The 17,665-nt window shown below is 44.0% G+C and overlaps 1 protein-coding gene across 3 annotated transcripts; it reads right to left on the minus strand.

Moving 5' to 3' along the window:
* Positions 1–565: 565 nt before the first annotated feature.
* LOC121844460 (methylsterol monooxygenase 1) lies at positions 566–9,553 on the minus strand (the record flags this gene model as incomplete). Of its 3 annotated transcripts, XM_042314580.1 has the most annotated exon segments (6): positions 566–720; positions 936–1,062; positions 2,729–2,877; positions 4,344–4,485; positions 5,617–5,771; positions 9,476–9,553. In XM_042314580.1, coding segments are annotated over 5 exon segments (686 nt in total), but the record flags the coding sequence as incomplete, so codon positions are not given.
* Positions 9,554–17,665: the final 8,112 nt, after the last annotated feature.

Here is a 17,665-nt window from a genome sequence, read left to right on the forward strand (position 1 = left end):
TCTGCCTCCTCAATAGTCTCTAGGAGTGTTTACCCTCCACTACACCTCTGCCTCCTCAATAGTCTCTAGGAGTGTTTACCCTCCACTACACCTCTGCCTCCTCAATAGTCTCTAGGAGTGTTTACCCTCCACTACACCTCTGCCTCCTCAATAGTCTCTAGGAGTGTTTACCCTCCACTACACCTCTGCCTCCTCAATAGTCTCTAGGAGTGTTTACCCTCCACTACACCTCTGCCTCCTCAATAGTCTCTAGGAGTGTTTACCCTCCACTACACCTCTGCCTCCTCAATAGTCTCTAGGAGTGTTTACCCTCCACTACACCTCTGCCTCCTCAATAGTCTCTAGGAGTGTTTACCCTCCACTACACCTCTGCCTCCTCAATAGTCTCTAGGAGTGTTTACCCTCCACTACACCTCTGCCTCCTCAATAGTCTCTAGGAGTGTTTACCCTCCACTACACCTCTGCCTCCTCAATAGTCTCTAGGAGTGTTTACCCTCCACTACACCTCTGCCTCCTCAATAGTCTCTAGGAGTGTGTGCACGTGTGTGTGTGTGTGTGTGTGTACCTGTGTACGTCGATGGTCTCCAGCAGGCGGAAGGCGACCCAGGCCCATAGCAACGTCACGTGGTTACAGAACACCATGATGCCGATGAAGAACCCAGACCCAAGGATCACTGTCTCAGCTGGGTGGGCGTACTCTGCCTGCATGCCAAATGGAGCCTACAGAGACAGGGGGGGGAGAGACAGACAGACATCGGTTATAGCAAGTTTATTTGACATTTTAGTCCGTTAGCAGACACTCTCATCCAGAGCAATGAGGGTTAAATGCCTTGCTCAAGGGCACATCGGCATTTGTGTGTATTCGTGCCTGTGTGTGTTCGTGCCTGCCTGTCTAGCGTGTGTGTGTGTGTGCGTGTGTGTGTGTGTGTACTCACAGTGAACTCGTGGTGCACTTTGTGGATGTGCTTGTAGATACTGCGGTGATGTAGCAGGCGATGGAGGAAATAGTGCCAGGTGTCCTCTATCACAGCACAGCCTAGACACTGAGCTAACAGGTAGGGCCTGGGGAGGGAGAGAGAGACAGAACAGCCTAGACACTGAGTTAACAGGTAGGGCCTGGGGAGGGAGAGAGAGACAGAACAGCCTAGACACTGAGCTAACAGGTAGGGCCTGGGGAGGGAGATAGACAGAACAGCCTAGACACTGAGCTAACAGGTAGGGGGGGGAGGGAGATAGACAGAACAGCCTAGACACTGAGCTAACAGGTAGGGCCTGGGGAGGGAGAGAGAGACAGAACAGCCTAGACACTGAGTTAACAGGTAGGGCCTGGGGAGGGAGAGATAGACAGAACAGCCTAGACACTGAGTTAACAGGTAGGGCCTGGGGAGGGAGAGATAGACAGAACAGCCTAGACACTGAGTTAACAGGTAGGGCCTGGGGAGGGAGAGATAGACAGAACAGCCTAGACACTGAGTTAACAGGTAGGGCCTGGGGAGGGAGAGAGAGACAGAACAGCCTAGACACTGAGTTAACAGGTAGGGCCTGGGGAGGGAGAGATAGACAGAACAGCCTAGACACTGAGCTAACAGGTAGGGCCTGGGGAGGGAGAGAGAGACAGAACAGCCTAGACACTGAGCTAACAGGTAGGGCCTGGGGAGAGAGATATAGACAGAACAGCCTAGACACTGAGCTAACAGGTAGGGCCTGGGGGAGAGAGAGAGACAGAACAGCCTAGACACTGAGTTAACAGGTAGGGCCTGGGGAGGGAGATAGACAGAACAGCCTAGACACTGAGTTAACAGGTAGGGCCTGGGGAGGGAGAGAGAGACAGAACAGCCTAGACACTGAGCTAACAGGTAGGGCCTGGGGAGGGAGAGAGAGACAGAACAGCCTAGACACTGAGTTAACAGGTAGGGCCTGGGGAGGGAGAGAGAGACAGAACAGCCTAGACACTGAGTTAACAGGTAGGGCCTGGGGAGGAGAGATAGACAGAACAGCCTAGACACTGAGCTAACAGGTAGGGCCTGGGGGAGAGAGATAGACAGAACAGCCTAGACACTGAGTTAACAGGTAGGGCCTGGGGAGGGAGAGATAGACAGAACAGCCTAGACACTGAGTTAACAGGTAGGGCCTGGGGAGGGAGAGAGAGACAGAACAGCCTAGACACTGAGTTAACAGGTAGGGCCTGGGGAGAGAGACATAGACAGAACAGCCTAGACACTGAGCTAACAGGTAGGGCCTGGGGAGGAGAGAGAGACAGAACAGCCTAGACACTGTGCTAACAGGTAGGGCCTGGGGAGGGAGAGATAGACAGAACAGCCTAGACACTGAGTTAACAGGTAGGGCCTGGGGAGGGAGAGATAGACTTGTGTGCCTACCTCTGCGTTTGTGTGTGTGTGTGTGGGTGTACCATCGTGGCATGGGTCGTACCATCGTGGCATGCTGTCCCAGTCGTAGGGGAGGTGTGTGTGGTGTGTGTGTGTGTGTGTGTGTGTGTTGGGTCGTACCATCGTGGCATGCTGTCCCAGTCGTAGGGGAGGTGTGTGTGTGTGTTGGGTCGTACCATCGTGGCATGCTGTCCCAGTCGTAGGGGAGGTTGTGTGTGTGTTGGGTCGTACCATCGTGGCATGCTGTCCCAGTCGTAGGGGAGGTTGTGTGTGTGTTGGGTCGTACCATCGTGGCATGCTGTCCCAGTCGTAGGGGAGGTTGTGTGTGTGTTGGGTCGTACCATCGTGGCATGCTGTCCCAGTCGTAGGGGATGCTGAAGAACTCAGTGAAGTGGTACGTTCCACAGATCATGGGCAGCTGGATACAGAAGTGGTTGAACAGCAGCATCTTGAAACACCTCCACTGTTTCTCCCACGTCTCTGGCTTGTCCTACACACACAGTATACACACACACACACACACACACACAGGGACACACACACGCAACCCCAGTTAAAACTTCACTGGCACTGCAGCATCAAACAGCGTAAACACTCATCACCCCCCCGATGGCCAAGCCCGTTGTCTGAATTAGTTGAAACAATTTCCCCCAAAGAGTAGATACTGGAACTGTTACTATATCAGGATAAATGAACATAAACATGACAGATTTTTTGGAGGCAGGGGGACGAGGAAACCCCCTACCTGTTGGATCTAAACCCCCCCTTACCTGTTGTATCTAACACCCCCTTACCTGTTGTATCTAACACCCCCTTACCTGTTGTATCTAACACCCCCCTACCTGTTGTATCTAACACCCCCCTTACCTGTTGTCATCTAACACCCCCTACCTGTTGGATCTAACACCCCCTTACCTGTTGATCTAACACCCCCTACCTGTTGTATCTAACACCCCCCCTACCTGTTGTATCTAACACCCCCTTACCTGTTGTATCTAACACCCCCTTACCTGTTGGATCTAACACCCCCTTACCTGTTGGATCTAACACCCCCTCCCCCCCCACCACCCGTTGGATCTAACACCCCCTTACCTGTTGGATCTAACACCCCCCTACCTGTTGGATCTAACACCCCCCTTACCTGTTGTATCTAACACCCCCCTTACCTGTTGTATCTAACACCCCCTTACCTGTTGGATCCCCCCCTTACCTGTTGGATCTAACATCCTTCACCACCTGTTGGATCTAACACCCTCCTACCCCCCTTACCTGTTGTATCTAACACCCCCCTTACCTGTTGTATCTAACACCCCCTTACCTGTTGGATCTAACACCCTCCACAACCTGTTGGATCTAACACCCTCCACAACCTGTTGGATCTAACACCCTCCACAACCTGTTGGATCTAACACCCTCCCAACCTGTTGGATCTAACACCCTCCCCTACCCGTTGGATCTAACACCCCACCACCCTCCACAACCTGTTGGATCTAAACCCCCCCCCCACCTGTTGTCTCTAACACCCCTCCCTACCTGTTGGATCTAACACCCCCTTACCTGTTGTATCTAACACCCCCTTACCTGTTGGATCTAACATCCTTCACCACCTGTTGGATCTAACACCCCCACAACCTGTTGGATCTAACACCCTCCACAACCTGTTGGATCTAACACCCTCCACAACCTGTTGGATCTAACACCCTCCACAACCTGTTGGATCTAACAACACCCCCTTACCTGTTGTATCTAACACCCCCCTTACCTGTTGGATCTAACACCCTCCACAACCTGTTGGATCTAACACCCTGTTGGATCTACCTGTTGGATCTAACACCCTCCACAACCTGTTGGATCTAACACCCTGTTGGATCTACCTGTTGGATCTAACACCCTCCACAACCTGTTGGATCTAACACCCTCCCCTACTTTTTGGATCTAACACCCTGTTGGATCTACCTGTTGGATCTTGTACTTCTGCATGAAGGGAAGGAACTGAAACAGGAAACCAGGTAGACAAAACAGGAAGTAGATGGCCTCGTGGACGATGAGAGAACCCCAGGTGGCGATCTGGAATTTAGTGTAGTTCTCATTCACATACCTGGTGGACAGAGATCAACAGACATCAATCAATGAATCAAAGAGTCTAAGAACATGTCCATCTGTCTGCCTGGAACGTTGTGTAGTCAGCTCGTTAACCAGTCACTGCCTGGAGCGTTGTGTAGTCAGCTCGTCAACCAGTCACTGCCTGGAACGTTGTGTAGTCAGCTCGTCAACCAGTCACTGCCTGGAACGTTGTGTAGTCAGCTCGTCAACCAGTCACTGCCTGGAGCGTTGTGTAGTCAGCTCGTCAACCAGTCACTGCCTGGAACGTTGTGTAGTCAGCTCGTCAACCAGTCACTGCCTGGAACGTTGTGTAGTCAGCTCGTCAACCAGTCATTCAATCAGCCAGTCAGTCATTATAGTAGTATTACCCCCAGGCGTGCTGTCGTGAAGGCTGCAGGTAAAACTGTAGTAGTGTAGTAGGAGGAGTAGTAGTAGTAATAGTAGTAATAGTAGTAGTAGTATTAGGAGTAGTATTATAGGTGTAGCAGTATAGCAGCAGTATAGTGGCAGTAGTATTATATTAGTAGTAGTATTATAGGTGTAGCTGTATAGCAGCAGTATAGTGGCAGTAGTATTATATTAGTAGTAGTATTATAGGTGTAGCTGTATAGCAGCAGTATAGTGGCAGTAGTATTATATTAGTAGTAGTATTATAGGTGTAGCTGTATAGCAGCAGTATAGTGGCAGTAGTATTATATTAGTAGTAGTATTATAGGTGTAGCTGGATAGCAGCAGTATAGTGGTAGTAGTATTATATTAGCAGTAGTATTATAGGCGTAGCTGTATAGCAGCAGTATAGTGGCAGTAGTATTATATTAGTAGTAGTATTATAGGTGTAGCTGTATAGCAGCAGTGTAGTGGAAGTAATAGTATAGTAGTAGTAGTATTCTAGTTGCAGCATCGTAGTAGTATAGGAGTGTATTAGTAGTAGCAGTAGTAGTAGTAGTAGTATATTAGTAGTAATAGTATAGTAGTGTTATAGTAGTACAGTAGTTTAGTAGTAGTAGTATATTAGTAGTACTAAAGCAATAGTACACTAATAGTATAGAAGTTTAGCAGCAGTACAGTAGTAGTAGTAGTATAGTAGCAGTATATTAGTAGTATAGTAATAGTATAGCAATATTACCCCCAGGCGTATTGTAGTGAAGGCTGAAGAGGGTTGTCAGGTAAAACAGCATCAACATATTCCACGGCCAGGAAGGCAGAGGACAAGATGGTGGCCGTACTGTTCACCTCCATTCTGATTGGCTGGTGGGGATGGGCTGGGAGGAGATAAGAACACTGAGAACACGCACACACACACACACACACACACACACACACACACACACACACAAACATTAATTGCACAAAATAAATAAGATGGAAAAAGACCTGGATTGAAATATACAGGGAAAACCTCTAGACTAACCAGGACATATATACAGGGAAAACCTCTAGACTAACCAGGACATATATACAGGGAAAACCTCTAGACTAACCAGGACATATATACAGGGAAAACCTCTAGACTAACCAGGACATATATACAGGGAAAACCTCTAGACTAACCAGGACATATATACAGGGAAAACCTCTAGACTAACCAGGACATATATACAGGGAAAACCTCTAGACTAACCAGGACATATATACAGAAATATACAGGGAAAACCGCTGGACTAACCAGGACATATATACAGAAATATACAGGGAAAACCGCTGGACTAACCAGGACATATATACAGGGAAAACCTCTAGACTAACCAGGACATATATACAGAAATATACAGGGAAAACCGCTGGACTAACCAGGACATATATACAGAAATATACAGGGAAAACCGCTGGACTAACCAGGACATATATACAGAAATATACAGGGAAAACCGCTGGACTAACCAGGACATATATACAGAAATATACAGGGAAAACCGCTGGACTAACCAGGACATATATACAGACATATACAGGGATAACCCCTAGACTAACCAGGACATATATACAGAAATATACAGGGAAAACCGCTGGACTAACCAGGACATATATACAGAAATATACAGGGAAAACCTCTATACTAACCAGGACATATATACAGGGAAAACCTCTAGACTAACCAGGACATATATACAGGGAAAACCCCTAGACTAACCAGGACATATACAGGGAAAACCTCTAGACTAACCAGGACATATATACAGGGAAAACCTCTAGACTAACCAGGACATATATACAGGGAAAACCTCTAGACTAACCAGGACATATATACAGGGAAAACCCTAGACTAACCAGGACATATATACAGGGAAAACCTCTAGACTAACCAGGACATATATACAGACATATACAGGGAAAACCCTAGACTAACCAGGACATATATACAGGGAAACCCCTAGACTAACCAGGACATATATACAGGGAAAACCTCTAGACTAACCAGGACATATATACAGGGAAAACCCCTAGACTAACCAGGACATATATACAGGGAAAACCTCTAGACTAACCAGGACATATATACAGGGAAAACCCCTAGACTAACCAGGACATATATACAGACATATACAGGGAAAACCTCTAGACTAACCAGGACATATATACAGGGAAAACCTCTAGACTAACCAGGACATATATATACAGGGAAAACCTCTAGACTAACCAGGACATATATACAGGGAAAACCCCTAGACTAACCAGGACATATATACAGGGAAAACCCCTAGACTAACCAGGACATATATACAGGGAAAACCTCTGGACTAACCAGGACATATATACAGGGAAAACCCCTAGACTAACCAGGACATATAGTTCCAGTCAACAGTTTGGACACCTACTCATTCAAGGGTTTTTCTTTGTTTTTACTATTTTCTACATTGTCGAATAGTGAAGACATCAAAACTATGAACACATATGGAATCATGTAGTAAATATATTTTATATTTGAGATTCTTCAAAGTAACCACCCTTTGCCTTGATGACAGCTAGAATGCTTTTCCAACCGCCTTGAAGGAGTTCCCACATATGCTGAGCACTTGCCGTCTGTTTTTCCTTCACTCTGCGGTCCAACTCATCCTAAACCATCTCATTTGGGTTGAGGTTGGGTGATTGTGGAGGCCAGGTCATCTGATGCTCTCCATCACAAATAGCCCTGACACAGCCTGGAGGTGTGTTGGGTCATTGTCCTGTTGAAAAACAAATGGTAGTCCCACTAAGCGCAAACCAGATGGGACGGCGTATCGCTGCAGAATGATGTGGTATCCTTGCTGGTTAAGTGTGCCTTGAATTCTAAATAAATCACAGACAGTGTCACCAGCAAAGCACCCCCACACCATCACACCTCCTCCTCCATGTTTCACGGTGGGAACCACACAGGCAGAGATCATCCGTTCACCTTATCTGCGTCTCACAAAGACATGGCGGTTGGAACCATTGGACTCATCAGACCAAAGGACAGACTTCCACCGGTCTATTGTCCACTGCTTGTGTTTCTTGGCCCAAGCAATTCTCTTCTTATTATTGGTGTCCTTTAGTAGTGGTTTCTTTGCAGCAATTCAACCATGAAGGCCTGGTTCACACAGTCTCCTCTGAACAGTTGATGTTGAGATGTGTCTGTTACTTGAACTCTGTGAAGCATTTATTTGGGCTGCAATCTGAGGCTGGTAACTCTAATGAACTTATCCTCTGCAGCAGAGGTAACTCTGGGTCTTCCATTCCTGTGACGGTCCTCATGAGAGCCAGTTAACTCTAATGAACGTGTCCTCTGCAGCAGAGGTAACTCTGGGTCTTCCCTTCCTGTGGCGGTCCTCATGAGAGCCAGTTTCATCATAGCACTTGTAGAAACTTTTAGTTCTTGAAATGTTCCGTATTGACTGACCTTCATGTCTTAAAGTGATGATGGACTGTCATTTATCTTTGCTTATTTGAGCTGTTCTTGCCATAATAAGGACTTAGCCCTATTTGGTAAAATACTATCTTCTGTATACCACCCCTACCTTGTCACAACACAATCGATTGGCTCAAAAGCATTAAGAATTAAAGAAATACCACAAATGAACTTTTAACAAGGCACACCTGTTAATTGAAATGCATTCCAGGTGACTACCTCATGAAGCTGGTTGGGAGAATGCCAAGAGTGTGCAAAGCTGTCATCAAGGCAAAGGGTGACTACTTTGAAGAATCTCAAATATAAAATATATTTTTTTAACAATAAAGAGAAGGGATTTTATAACATACTGCAAAAAATGACAAGAAATAAAAAAGATAATAGATGAAAACAACAATTATACAGGGAAAGGGGTTAATATGTACAAATGAAATATGATTATTACTGTGTACAGATTGACATTGAGAAAGCCTATATCAGTGATCACCAGTATGGAATATGACTGAGTGTTGAGATCCATATTGAACCAGACCCATTATTATGTTATCGAGCCGTTACAGACTCAACACTTCTTACGTCCAATAACAGTCTGATGAACTGGATCATGCGAATTATTAGAGTGAAAAAATGTCCGTAAAAAGGTTTTTACAATCCTCACTAGGATGTTATAGAAACATTCAATTTGACGCTTTACAGGAGTGTTTAAAATAAAAATCAAACGTTATTGTTTTGTCAACTCGGTTAAATATAGACTAAAACATTACAGCTGGAAGACTTCAGTGTCCCTTTGGGAAGGCGAGCAATGTTTCATTCGTGCGTCGGTTAGATACCTAGACTTCTCTTCCCACCGAGTTTCTCTTACCGTTGTGCATTTATCTGATCGTTGGCTACTTTGTCTCGTTATTTGTCCGGTGAACAACAACTACAACATAACACCGCACCTAAACATTTATAAAGCTTTACAGCACAGTACCATATATCTGACCCATCTAACGCAACAGTCGGTATTAAGCCCTATCTGGCATTAGACCGCAAAAGTTACCTCTGCGTTAGAATATAAAACAAATGTTTCGTTTTAGAATAGATTTAAGAGCATTAATATAATATGTTAATATATTACCTTGGTGCAGCTGTGGGTCCGTCTACCTGAGTGAGAGGCTACCGTGTGGCGACTAGTACAGTATTATCAACGAGCCTGATTGGACGAGGGGAGAGGAGACTGACGTCAGGGGGCCGAGCGGGCGCTCTGATTGGCCCCGGGAATGGAGTGATGATAGTGAGACGCGGAGTTCCTAAAGCAACGACCAATCAGCGAGCAGCAGGGCTTTCATAACGTCAGAGCGTTATACAGACAAGTAGGAGGAGAGAGGATGGGGTGGTGGGGTGGGTGTGGGTGTATGAGCGTGTGTGTTCTGTAACCAGCTAACTTTACAAAGAGTAACAGAGGTGTCCATTGGTCTCTCTCTCCCCCTCCAGGGAGAGCAGGGGAGATCCATATTGGACCAGTCCCATTATGTAGCACATGTTGGTTCTAACCCAGCAGTAATACACCTGACGCAGCACATATTGGTTCTAACCCAGCAGTAACCTACCTGCCCATATTGGTTCGCAGCCCATATTGGTTCTAACCCAGCAGTAACCTACCTGACGCAGCACATATTGGTTCTAACTCAGCAGTAACCTACCTGACGCAGCACATATGGGTTCTAACCCAGCAGTAACCTACCTGACGCAGCACATATTGGTTCTAACTCAGCAGTAACCTACCTGACGCAGCACATATTGGTTCTAACCAGCAGTAACCTACCTGACGCAGCACATATTGGTTCTAACTCAGCAGTAACCTACCTGACGCAGCACATATTGGTTCTAACTCAGCAGTAACCTACCTGACACAGCACATATGGGTTCTAACCTAGCAGTAACCTACCTGACGCAGCACATATTGGTTCTAACTCAGCAGTAACCTACCTGACACAGCACATATTGGTTCTAACCCAGCAGTAACCTACCTGACGCAGCACATATTGGTTCTAACCCAGCAGTAACCTACCTGATGCAGCACATATTGGTTCTAACCCAGCAGTAACCTACCTGACGCAGTAGATATTGGTTCTAACCCAGCAGTAACCTACCTGAACTAATCAAACTGTTGAATAGTGACTAGAGGTCTGACCAATTATCATTTTTCAACGCCGAGCAGTAACGATTATTGGAGGACCACAAAAGGGTTCTAATCAGCATTAATCTGATGGCCGATTTTGTATTTTTTTTGTGTTGTAATAATGACAATTACAACAATACTGAATGAACACTTATTTTAACTTCATATAATACATCAATAAAAATCCATTTAGCCACAAAAATGAAACATGTTCAGTTTGGTTTAAATCATGCAAAAACAGTGTTGGAGAAGAAAGTAAAAGTGCAATATGTGCCATGTAAGAAAGCTTACGTTTCAGTTCCTTGCTCAGAACATGAGAACATATGAAAGCTGGTGGTTCTTTTTAACATGAGTCTTCAATATTCCCAGGTAAGAAGTTTTAGGTTGTAGTTATTATAGGACTATTTCCCTCTATACCATTTGTATTTCATTAACCTTTGCCTATTGGATGTTCTTGCAGGCACTTTAGTATTGGCAGTGTAACAGTATAGCTTCAGTCCCTCTCCAGCTCCTACCTGGGCTCGAACCAGGAACACAACGACAACAGCCACCATCAGAGCAAGGGGAACAACCGTTCAAACCCATGCAGATATCTCAAACTGGAAACAACTAAAACTAGAAGGCTCAGAGCGAGTGACGTTTGAAACGCTATTAGCGCGCGCTAACTAGCTAGCCATTTCACATCGGTTACACCAGCCTAATCTCGGGAGTTGATAGGCTGTTTATTTGAACTAATAAACAGCGCAATGCTTGACGCACAGTGAAGAGCTGCTGGCAAAACGCACTAAAGTGCTGTTTGAATGAATGTTTACGAGCCTGCTGCTGCCTACAACCGCTCAGTCAGACTGCTCTATCAAATATTAAATCATAGACTTAGTTAAAACATAACACAGAAATATGAGCCTTAGGTCATTAATATGGTAGAATCCGGAAACTATCATTTCGAAAACAAAACGTTTATTATTTCAATGAAATACGGAACCGTTCGGTATTTTATCTAACGGGTGGCATCCCTAAATCTAAATAATCCTGTTACAACCTTTAATGTTATGTCATAATTAAGTAAAATTCTGGCAAATTTGTTCGCAATGAGCCAGGCTGCCCAAACTGTTGCATATACCCTGACTCTGCATGCACTGAATGCAAGAGAAGTGACACAACTTCACCTCAAATCAAAATACATCAAATCAAATCAAATTTATTTGTCACATACACATGGTTAGCAGATGTTAATGGTCACATGGTTAGCAGATGTTAATGGTCACATGGTTAGCAGATGTTAATGGTCACATGGTTAGCAGATGTTAATGGTCACATGGTTAGCAGATGTTAATGGTCACATGGTTAGCAGATGTTATTGGTCACATGGTTAGCAGATGTTATTGGTCACATGGTTAGCAGATGCTATTGGTCACATGGTTAGCAGATGTGGTATTGGTCACATGGTTAGCAGATGTTATTGGTCACATGGTTAGCAGATGTTAATGGTCACATGGTTAGCAGATGTTATTGGTCACATGGTTACAGATGTTATTGGTCACATGGTTAGCAGATGTTAATGGTCACATGGTTAGCAGATGTTAATGGTCACATGGTTAGCAGATGTTAATGGTCACATGGTTAGCAGATGTTTGGTCACATGGTTAGCAGATGTTATTGGTCACATTGTTAGCAGATGTTATTGGTCACATACACATTGTTAGCAGATGTTAATGGTCACATGGTTAGCAGATGTTTTGGTCACATGGTTAGGAGATGTTATTGGTCACATGGTTAGCAGATGTTATTGGTCACATGGTTAGCAGATGTTATTGGTCACATGGTTAGCAGATGTTAATGGTCACATGGTTATCAGATGTTATTGGTCACATGGTTAGCAGATGTTAATGGTCACATGGTTAGCAGATGTTATTGGTCACATGGTTAGCAGATGTTATTGGTCACATGGTTAGCAGATGTTAATGGTCACATGGTTAGGAGATGTTATTGGTCACATGGTTAGCAGATGTTATTGGTCACATGGTTAGCAGATGTTAATGGTCACATGGTTGCAGATGTTATTGGTCACATGGTTAGGAGATGTTATTGGTCACATGGTTAGCAGATGTTAATGGTCACATGGTTAGCAGATGTTAGTTTTGGTCACATGGTTAGCAGATGTTAATGGTCACATGGTTAGCAGATGTTAATGGTCACATGGTTAGCAGATGTTATTGGTCACATTGTTAGCAGATGTTATTGGTCACATACACATTGTTAGCAGATGTTAATGGTCACATGGTTAGCAGATGTTAATGGTCACATGGTTAGGAGATGTTATTGGTCACATGGTTAGCAGATGTTATTGGTCACATGGTTAGCAGATGTTATTGGTCACATGGTTAGCAGATGTTAATGGTCACATGGTTATCAGATGTTATTGGTCACATGGTTAGCAGATGTTAATGGTCACATGGTTAGCAGATGTTATTGGTCACATGGTTAGCAGATGTTATTGGTCACATGGTTAGCAGATGTTAATGGTCACATGGTTAGGAGATGTTATTGGTCACATGGTTAGCAGATGTTAATGGTCACATGGTTAGGAGATGTTATTGGTCACATGGTTAGCAGATGTTATTGGTCACATGGTTAGCAGATGTTATTGGTCACATGGTTAGGAGATGTTATTGGTCACATGGTTAGCAGATGTTATTGGTCACATGGTTAGCAGATGTTATTGGTCACATGGTTAGCAGATGTTATTGGTCACATGGTTAGCAGATGTTATTGGTCACATGGTTAGCAGATGTTAATGGTCACATGGTTAGCAGATGTTAATGGTCACATGGTTAGCAGATGTTAATGGTCATGGTTGGTTGGGAGATGCTATTGGTCACATGGTTAGCAGATGTTACTTTGGTCACATGGTTAGCAGATGTTATTGGTCACATGGTTAGCAGATGTTAATGGTCACATGGTTAGCAGATGTTATTGGTCACATGGTTAGCAGATGTTATTGGTCACATGGTTGGCAGATGTTATTGGTCACATGGTTAGTCTGAGATGTTATTGGTCACATGGTTAGCAGATGTTATTGGTCACATGGTTAGCAGATGTTAATGGTCACATGGTTAGCAGATGTTATTGGTCACATGGTTAGCAGATGTTATTGGTCACATGGTTATCAGATGTTATTGGTCACATGGTTAGCAGATGTTAATGGTCACATGGTTAGCAGATGTTATGGTCACATGGTTAGCAGATGTTATTGGTCACATGGTTAGCAGATGTTATTGGTCACATGGTTAGCAGATGTTATTGGTCACATGGTTAGCAGATGTTAATGGTCACATGGTTAGCAGATGTTATTGGTCACATGGTTAGGAGATGTTATTGGTCACATGGTTAGCAGATGTTAATGGTCACATGGTTAGCAGATGTTAATGGTCACATGGTTAGCAGATGTTAATGGTCACATGGTTAGCAGATGTTAATGGTCACATGGTTAGCAGATGTTATTGGTCACATTGTTAGCAGATGTTATTGGTCACATACACATTGTTAGCAGATGTTAATGGTCACATGGTTAGCAGATGTTAATGGTCACATGGTTAGGAGATGTTATTGGTCACATGGTTAGCAGATGTTATTGGTCACATGGTTAGCAGATGTTATTGGTCACATGGTTAGCAGATGTTAATGGTCACATGGTTATCAGATGGTCACATGGTTAGAGATGTTAATGGTCACATGGTTAGAGATGTTATTGGTCACATGGTTAGCAGATGTTGTTGGTCACATGGTTAGCAGATGTTATTGGTCACATGGTTAGCAGATGTTATTGGTCACATGGTTAGCAGATGTTATTGGTCACATGGTTAGGAGACATGGTCACATGGTTAGCAGATGTTAATGGTCACATGGTTAGGAGATGTTATTGGTCACATGGTTGCAGATGTTATTGGTCACATGGTTAGCAGATGTTATTGGTCACAGATGTTATTGGTGGTTGATGGCAGATGTTATTGGTCACATGGTTAGCAGATGTTATTGGTCACATGGTTAGCAGATGTTATTGGTCACATGGTTAGCAAAGATGTTATTGGTCACATGGTTAGCAGATGTTCTTGGTCACATGGTTAGCAGATGTTAATGGTCACATGGTTAGCAGATGTTAATGGTCACATGGTTAGCAGATGTTAATGGTCACATGGTAGATGCATATTGGTCACATGGTTAGCAGATGTTAATGGTCACATGGTTAGCAGATGTTATTGGTCACATGGTTAGCAGATGTTATTGGTCACATGGTTAGCAGATGTTATTGGTCACATACACATGGTTAGCAGATGTTATTGGTCACATGGTTAGCAGATGTTAATGGTCACATGGTTAGGAGATGTTATTGGTCACATACACATGGTTATCAGATGTTATTGGTCACATGGTTAGCAGATGTTAATGGTCACATGGTTAGCAGATGTTATTGGTCACATGGTTAGCAGATGTTATTGGTCACATGGTTATCAGATGTTATTGGTCACATGGTTAGCAGATGTTATTGGTCACATGGTTAGCAGATGTTAATGGTCACATGGTTAGCAGATGTTAATGGTCACATGGTTAGCAGATGTTATTGGTCACATGGTTAGCAGATGTTATTGGTCACATGGTTAGCAGATGTTATTGGACACATGGTTAGCAGATGTTATTGGTCACATGGTTAGAAGATGTTATTGATCACATGGTTAGCAGATGTTATTCAAATCAAATCAAATTTTATTTGTCACATACACATGGTTAGCAGATGTTAATGCGAGTGTAGCGAAATGCTTGTGCTTCTAGTTCCGACAATGCAGTAATAACAAACAAGTAATCTAACTAACAATTCCAAAAAACTACTGTCTTATACACAGTGTAAGGGGATAAAGAATATGTACATAAGGATATATGAATGAGTGATGGTACAGAGCAGCATAGGCAAGATACAGTAGATGATATCGAGTACAGTATATACATATGAGATGAGTATGTAAACCAAGTGGCATAGTTAAAGTGGCTAGTGATACATGTATTACATAAGGATGCAGTCGATGATATAGAGTACAGTATCAACGTATGCATATGAGATGAATAATGTAGGGTAAGTAACATTATATAAGGTAGCATTGTTTAAAGTGGCTAGTGATATATTTACATAATTTCCCATCAATTCCCATGATTAAAGTGGCTGGAGTAGAGTCAGTGTCATTGACAGTGTGTTGGCAGTAGCCACTCAATGTTAGTGGTGGCTGTTTAACAGTCTGATGGCCTTGAGATAGAAGCTGTTTTTCAGTCTCTCGGTCCCAGCTTTGATGCACCAGTACTGACCTCGCCTTCTGGATGATAGTGGGGTGAACAGGCAGTGGCTCGGGTGGTTGATGTCCTTGATGATCTTTATGGCCTTCCTGTGACATCGGGTGGTGTAGGTGTCCAGGAGGGCAGGTAGTTTGCCCCCGCTGATGTGTTGTGCAGACCTCACTACCCTCTGGAGAGCCTTACGGTTGTGGGCGGAGCAGTTGCTGTACCAGGCGGTGATACAGCCCGCCAGGATGCTCTCGATTGTGCATCTGTAGAAGTTTGTGAGTGCTTTTGGTGACAAGCCGAATTTCTTCAGCCTCCTGAGGTTGAAGAGGCGCTGCTGCGCCTTCTTCACGATGCTGTCTGTGTGGATGGACCAATTCAGTTTGTCTGTGATGTGTACGCCGAGGAACTTAAAACTTGCTACCCTCTCCACTACTGTTCCATCGATGTGGATAGGGGGGTGTTCCCTCTGCTGTTTCCTGAAGTCCACAATCATCTCCTTAGTTTTGTTGACCTGGTTAATATTGCCTGCTAACCTACATTTCTTTTAGCTAAATATGCAGGTTTAAAAATATATACTTCTGTGTATTGATTTTAAGAAAGGCATTGATGTCTGTGGTTAGGTACAGTCGTTCAACGTTTGTGCTTTTTTCGCAAATGCGCTTTTGTTAAATCATCCAATGTGTACTTATAACTAGTGATTATGATTGATTGATTTTTATAAGATAAGTTTAATGCTAGCTAGCAACTTACCTTGGCTTCTACTGCATTCGCATAACGGGCAGGCTCCTTGTGAAGTGCAATGAGAGGCTGGTGGTTAGAGCGTTGGACTAGTTAACTGCAAGGTTGCAAGATTAGGTCCCCTGAGCTGACAAGGTGAAAAGTCTGTTGTTCGGCCCCTGAACAAGGCAGTTAACCCACTGTTCCTAGACCAGTTAACCCACTGTTCCTAGACCAGTTTACCCACTGTTCCTAGACCAGTTAACCCACTGTTCCTAGACCAGTTAACCCACTGTTCCTAGACCAGTTAACCCCACTGTTCCTAGGCCAGTTAACCCACTGTTCCTAGACCAGTTAACCCACTGTTCCAAGACCAGTTAACCCACTGTTCCAAGACCAGTTAACCCACTGTTCCACTGTTCCTAGACCAGTTAACCCACCGTTCCCAGGCCGTCATTGAAAATAAGCATGTGTTCTTCACTGACTTGCCTCGTTAAATAAAAGGTAAAATATATGTATATACACACTTTAAAAAAATTGTTTTAATCGGCACACAAAATGATCGATTTCCGATTGTTATGCAAACTTGAAATCGGCCCTAATTAATCGGCCATTCCGATTAATCGGTCGACCTCTAATACTGACATCACAAGATCTATACAGAACACACGGTCACATAAACCAATTCTCTCAGTCACATAAACCAATTCTCTCGTTCACCGTCAGATCAACGTCTGTCCACAACGTCGTCGCCTCCAAAATCATTGGCACCTTGACAAAGACTAACTAAAAAGATGTTAAATAATTTCGACATCTTTCTTAGATTGATTTTCGTTCTGATCCAAACTCACTCATTCTGTCAGGACAAAACAGCAGCTGGTGGTTCTGATCCAAACTCATTTATTCTGTCAGGACAAAACAACAGCTGGTGGTTCTGATCCAAACTCATTTATACTGTCAGGACAAAACAGCAGCTGGTGGTTCTGATCCAAACTCATTTATTCTGTCAGGACAAAACAACAGCTGGTGGTTCTGATCCAAACTCATTTATTCTGTCAGGACAAAACAGCAGCTGGTGGTTCTGATCCAAACTCATTTATT

The sequence above is a fragment of the Oncorhynchus tshawytscha genome, unplaced genomic scaffold (assembly GCF_018296145.1).
Source record: "Oncorhynchus tshawytscha isolate Ot180627B unplaced genomic scaffold, Otsh_v2.0 Un_contig_1351_pilon_pilon, whole genome shotgun sequence".
Classification (NCBI taxonomy): domain Eukaryota; kingdom Metazoa; phylum Chordata; class Actinopteri; order Salmoniformes; family Salmonidae; genus Oncorhynchus; species Oncorhynchus tshawytscha.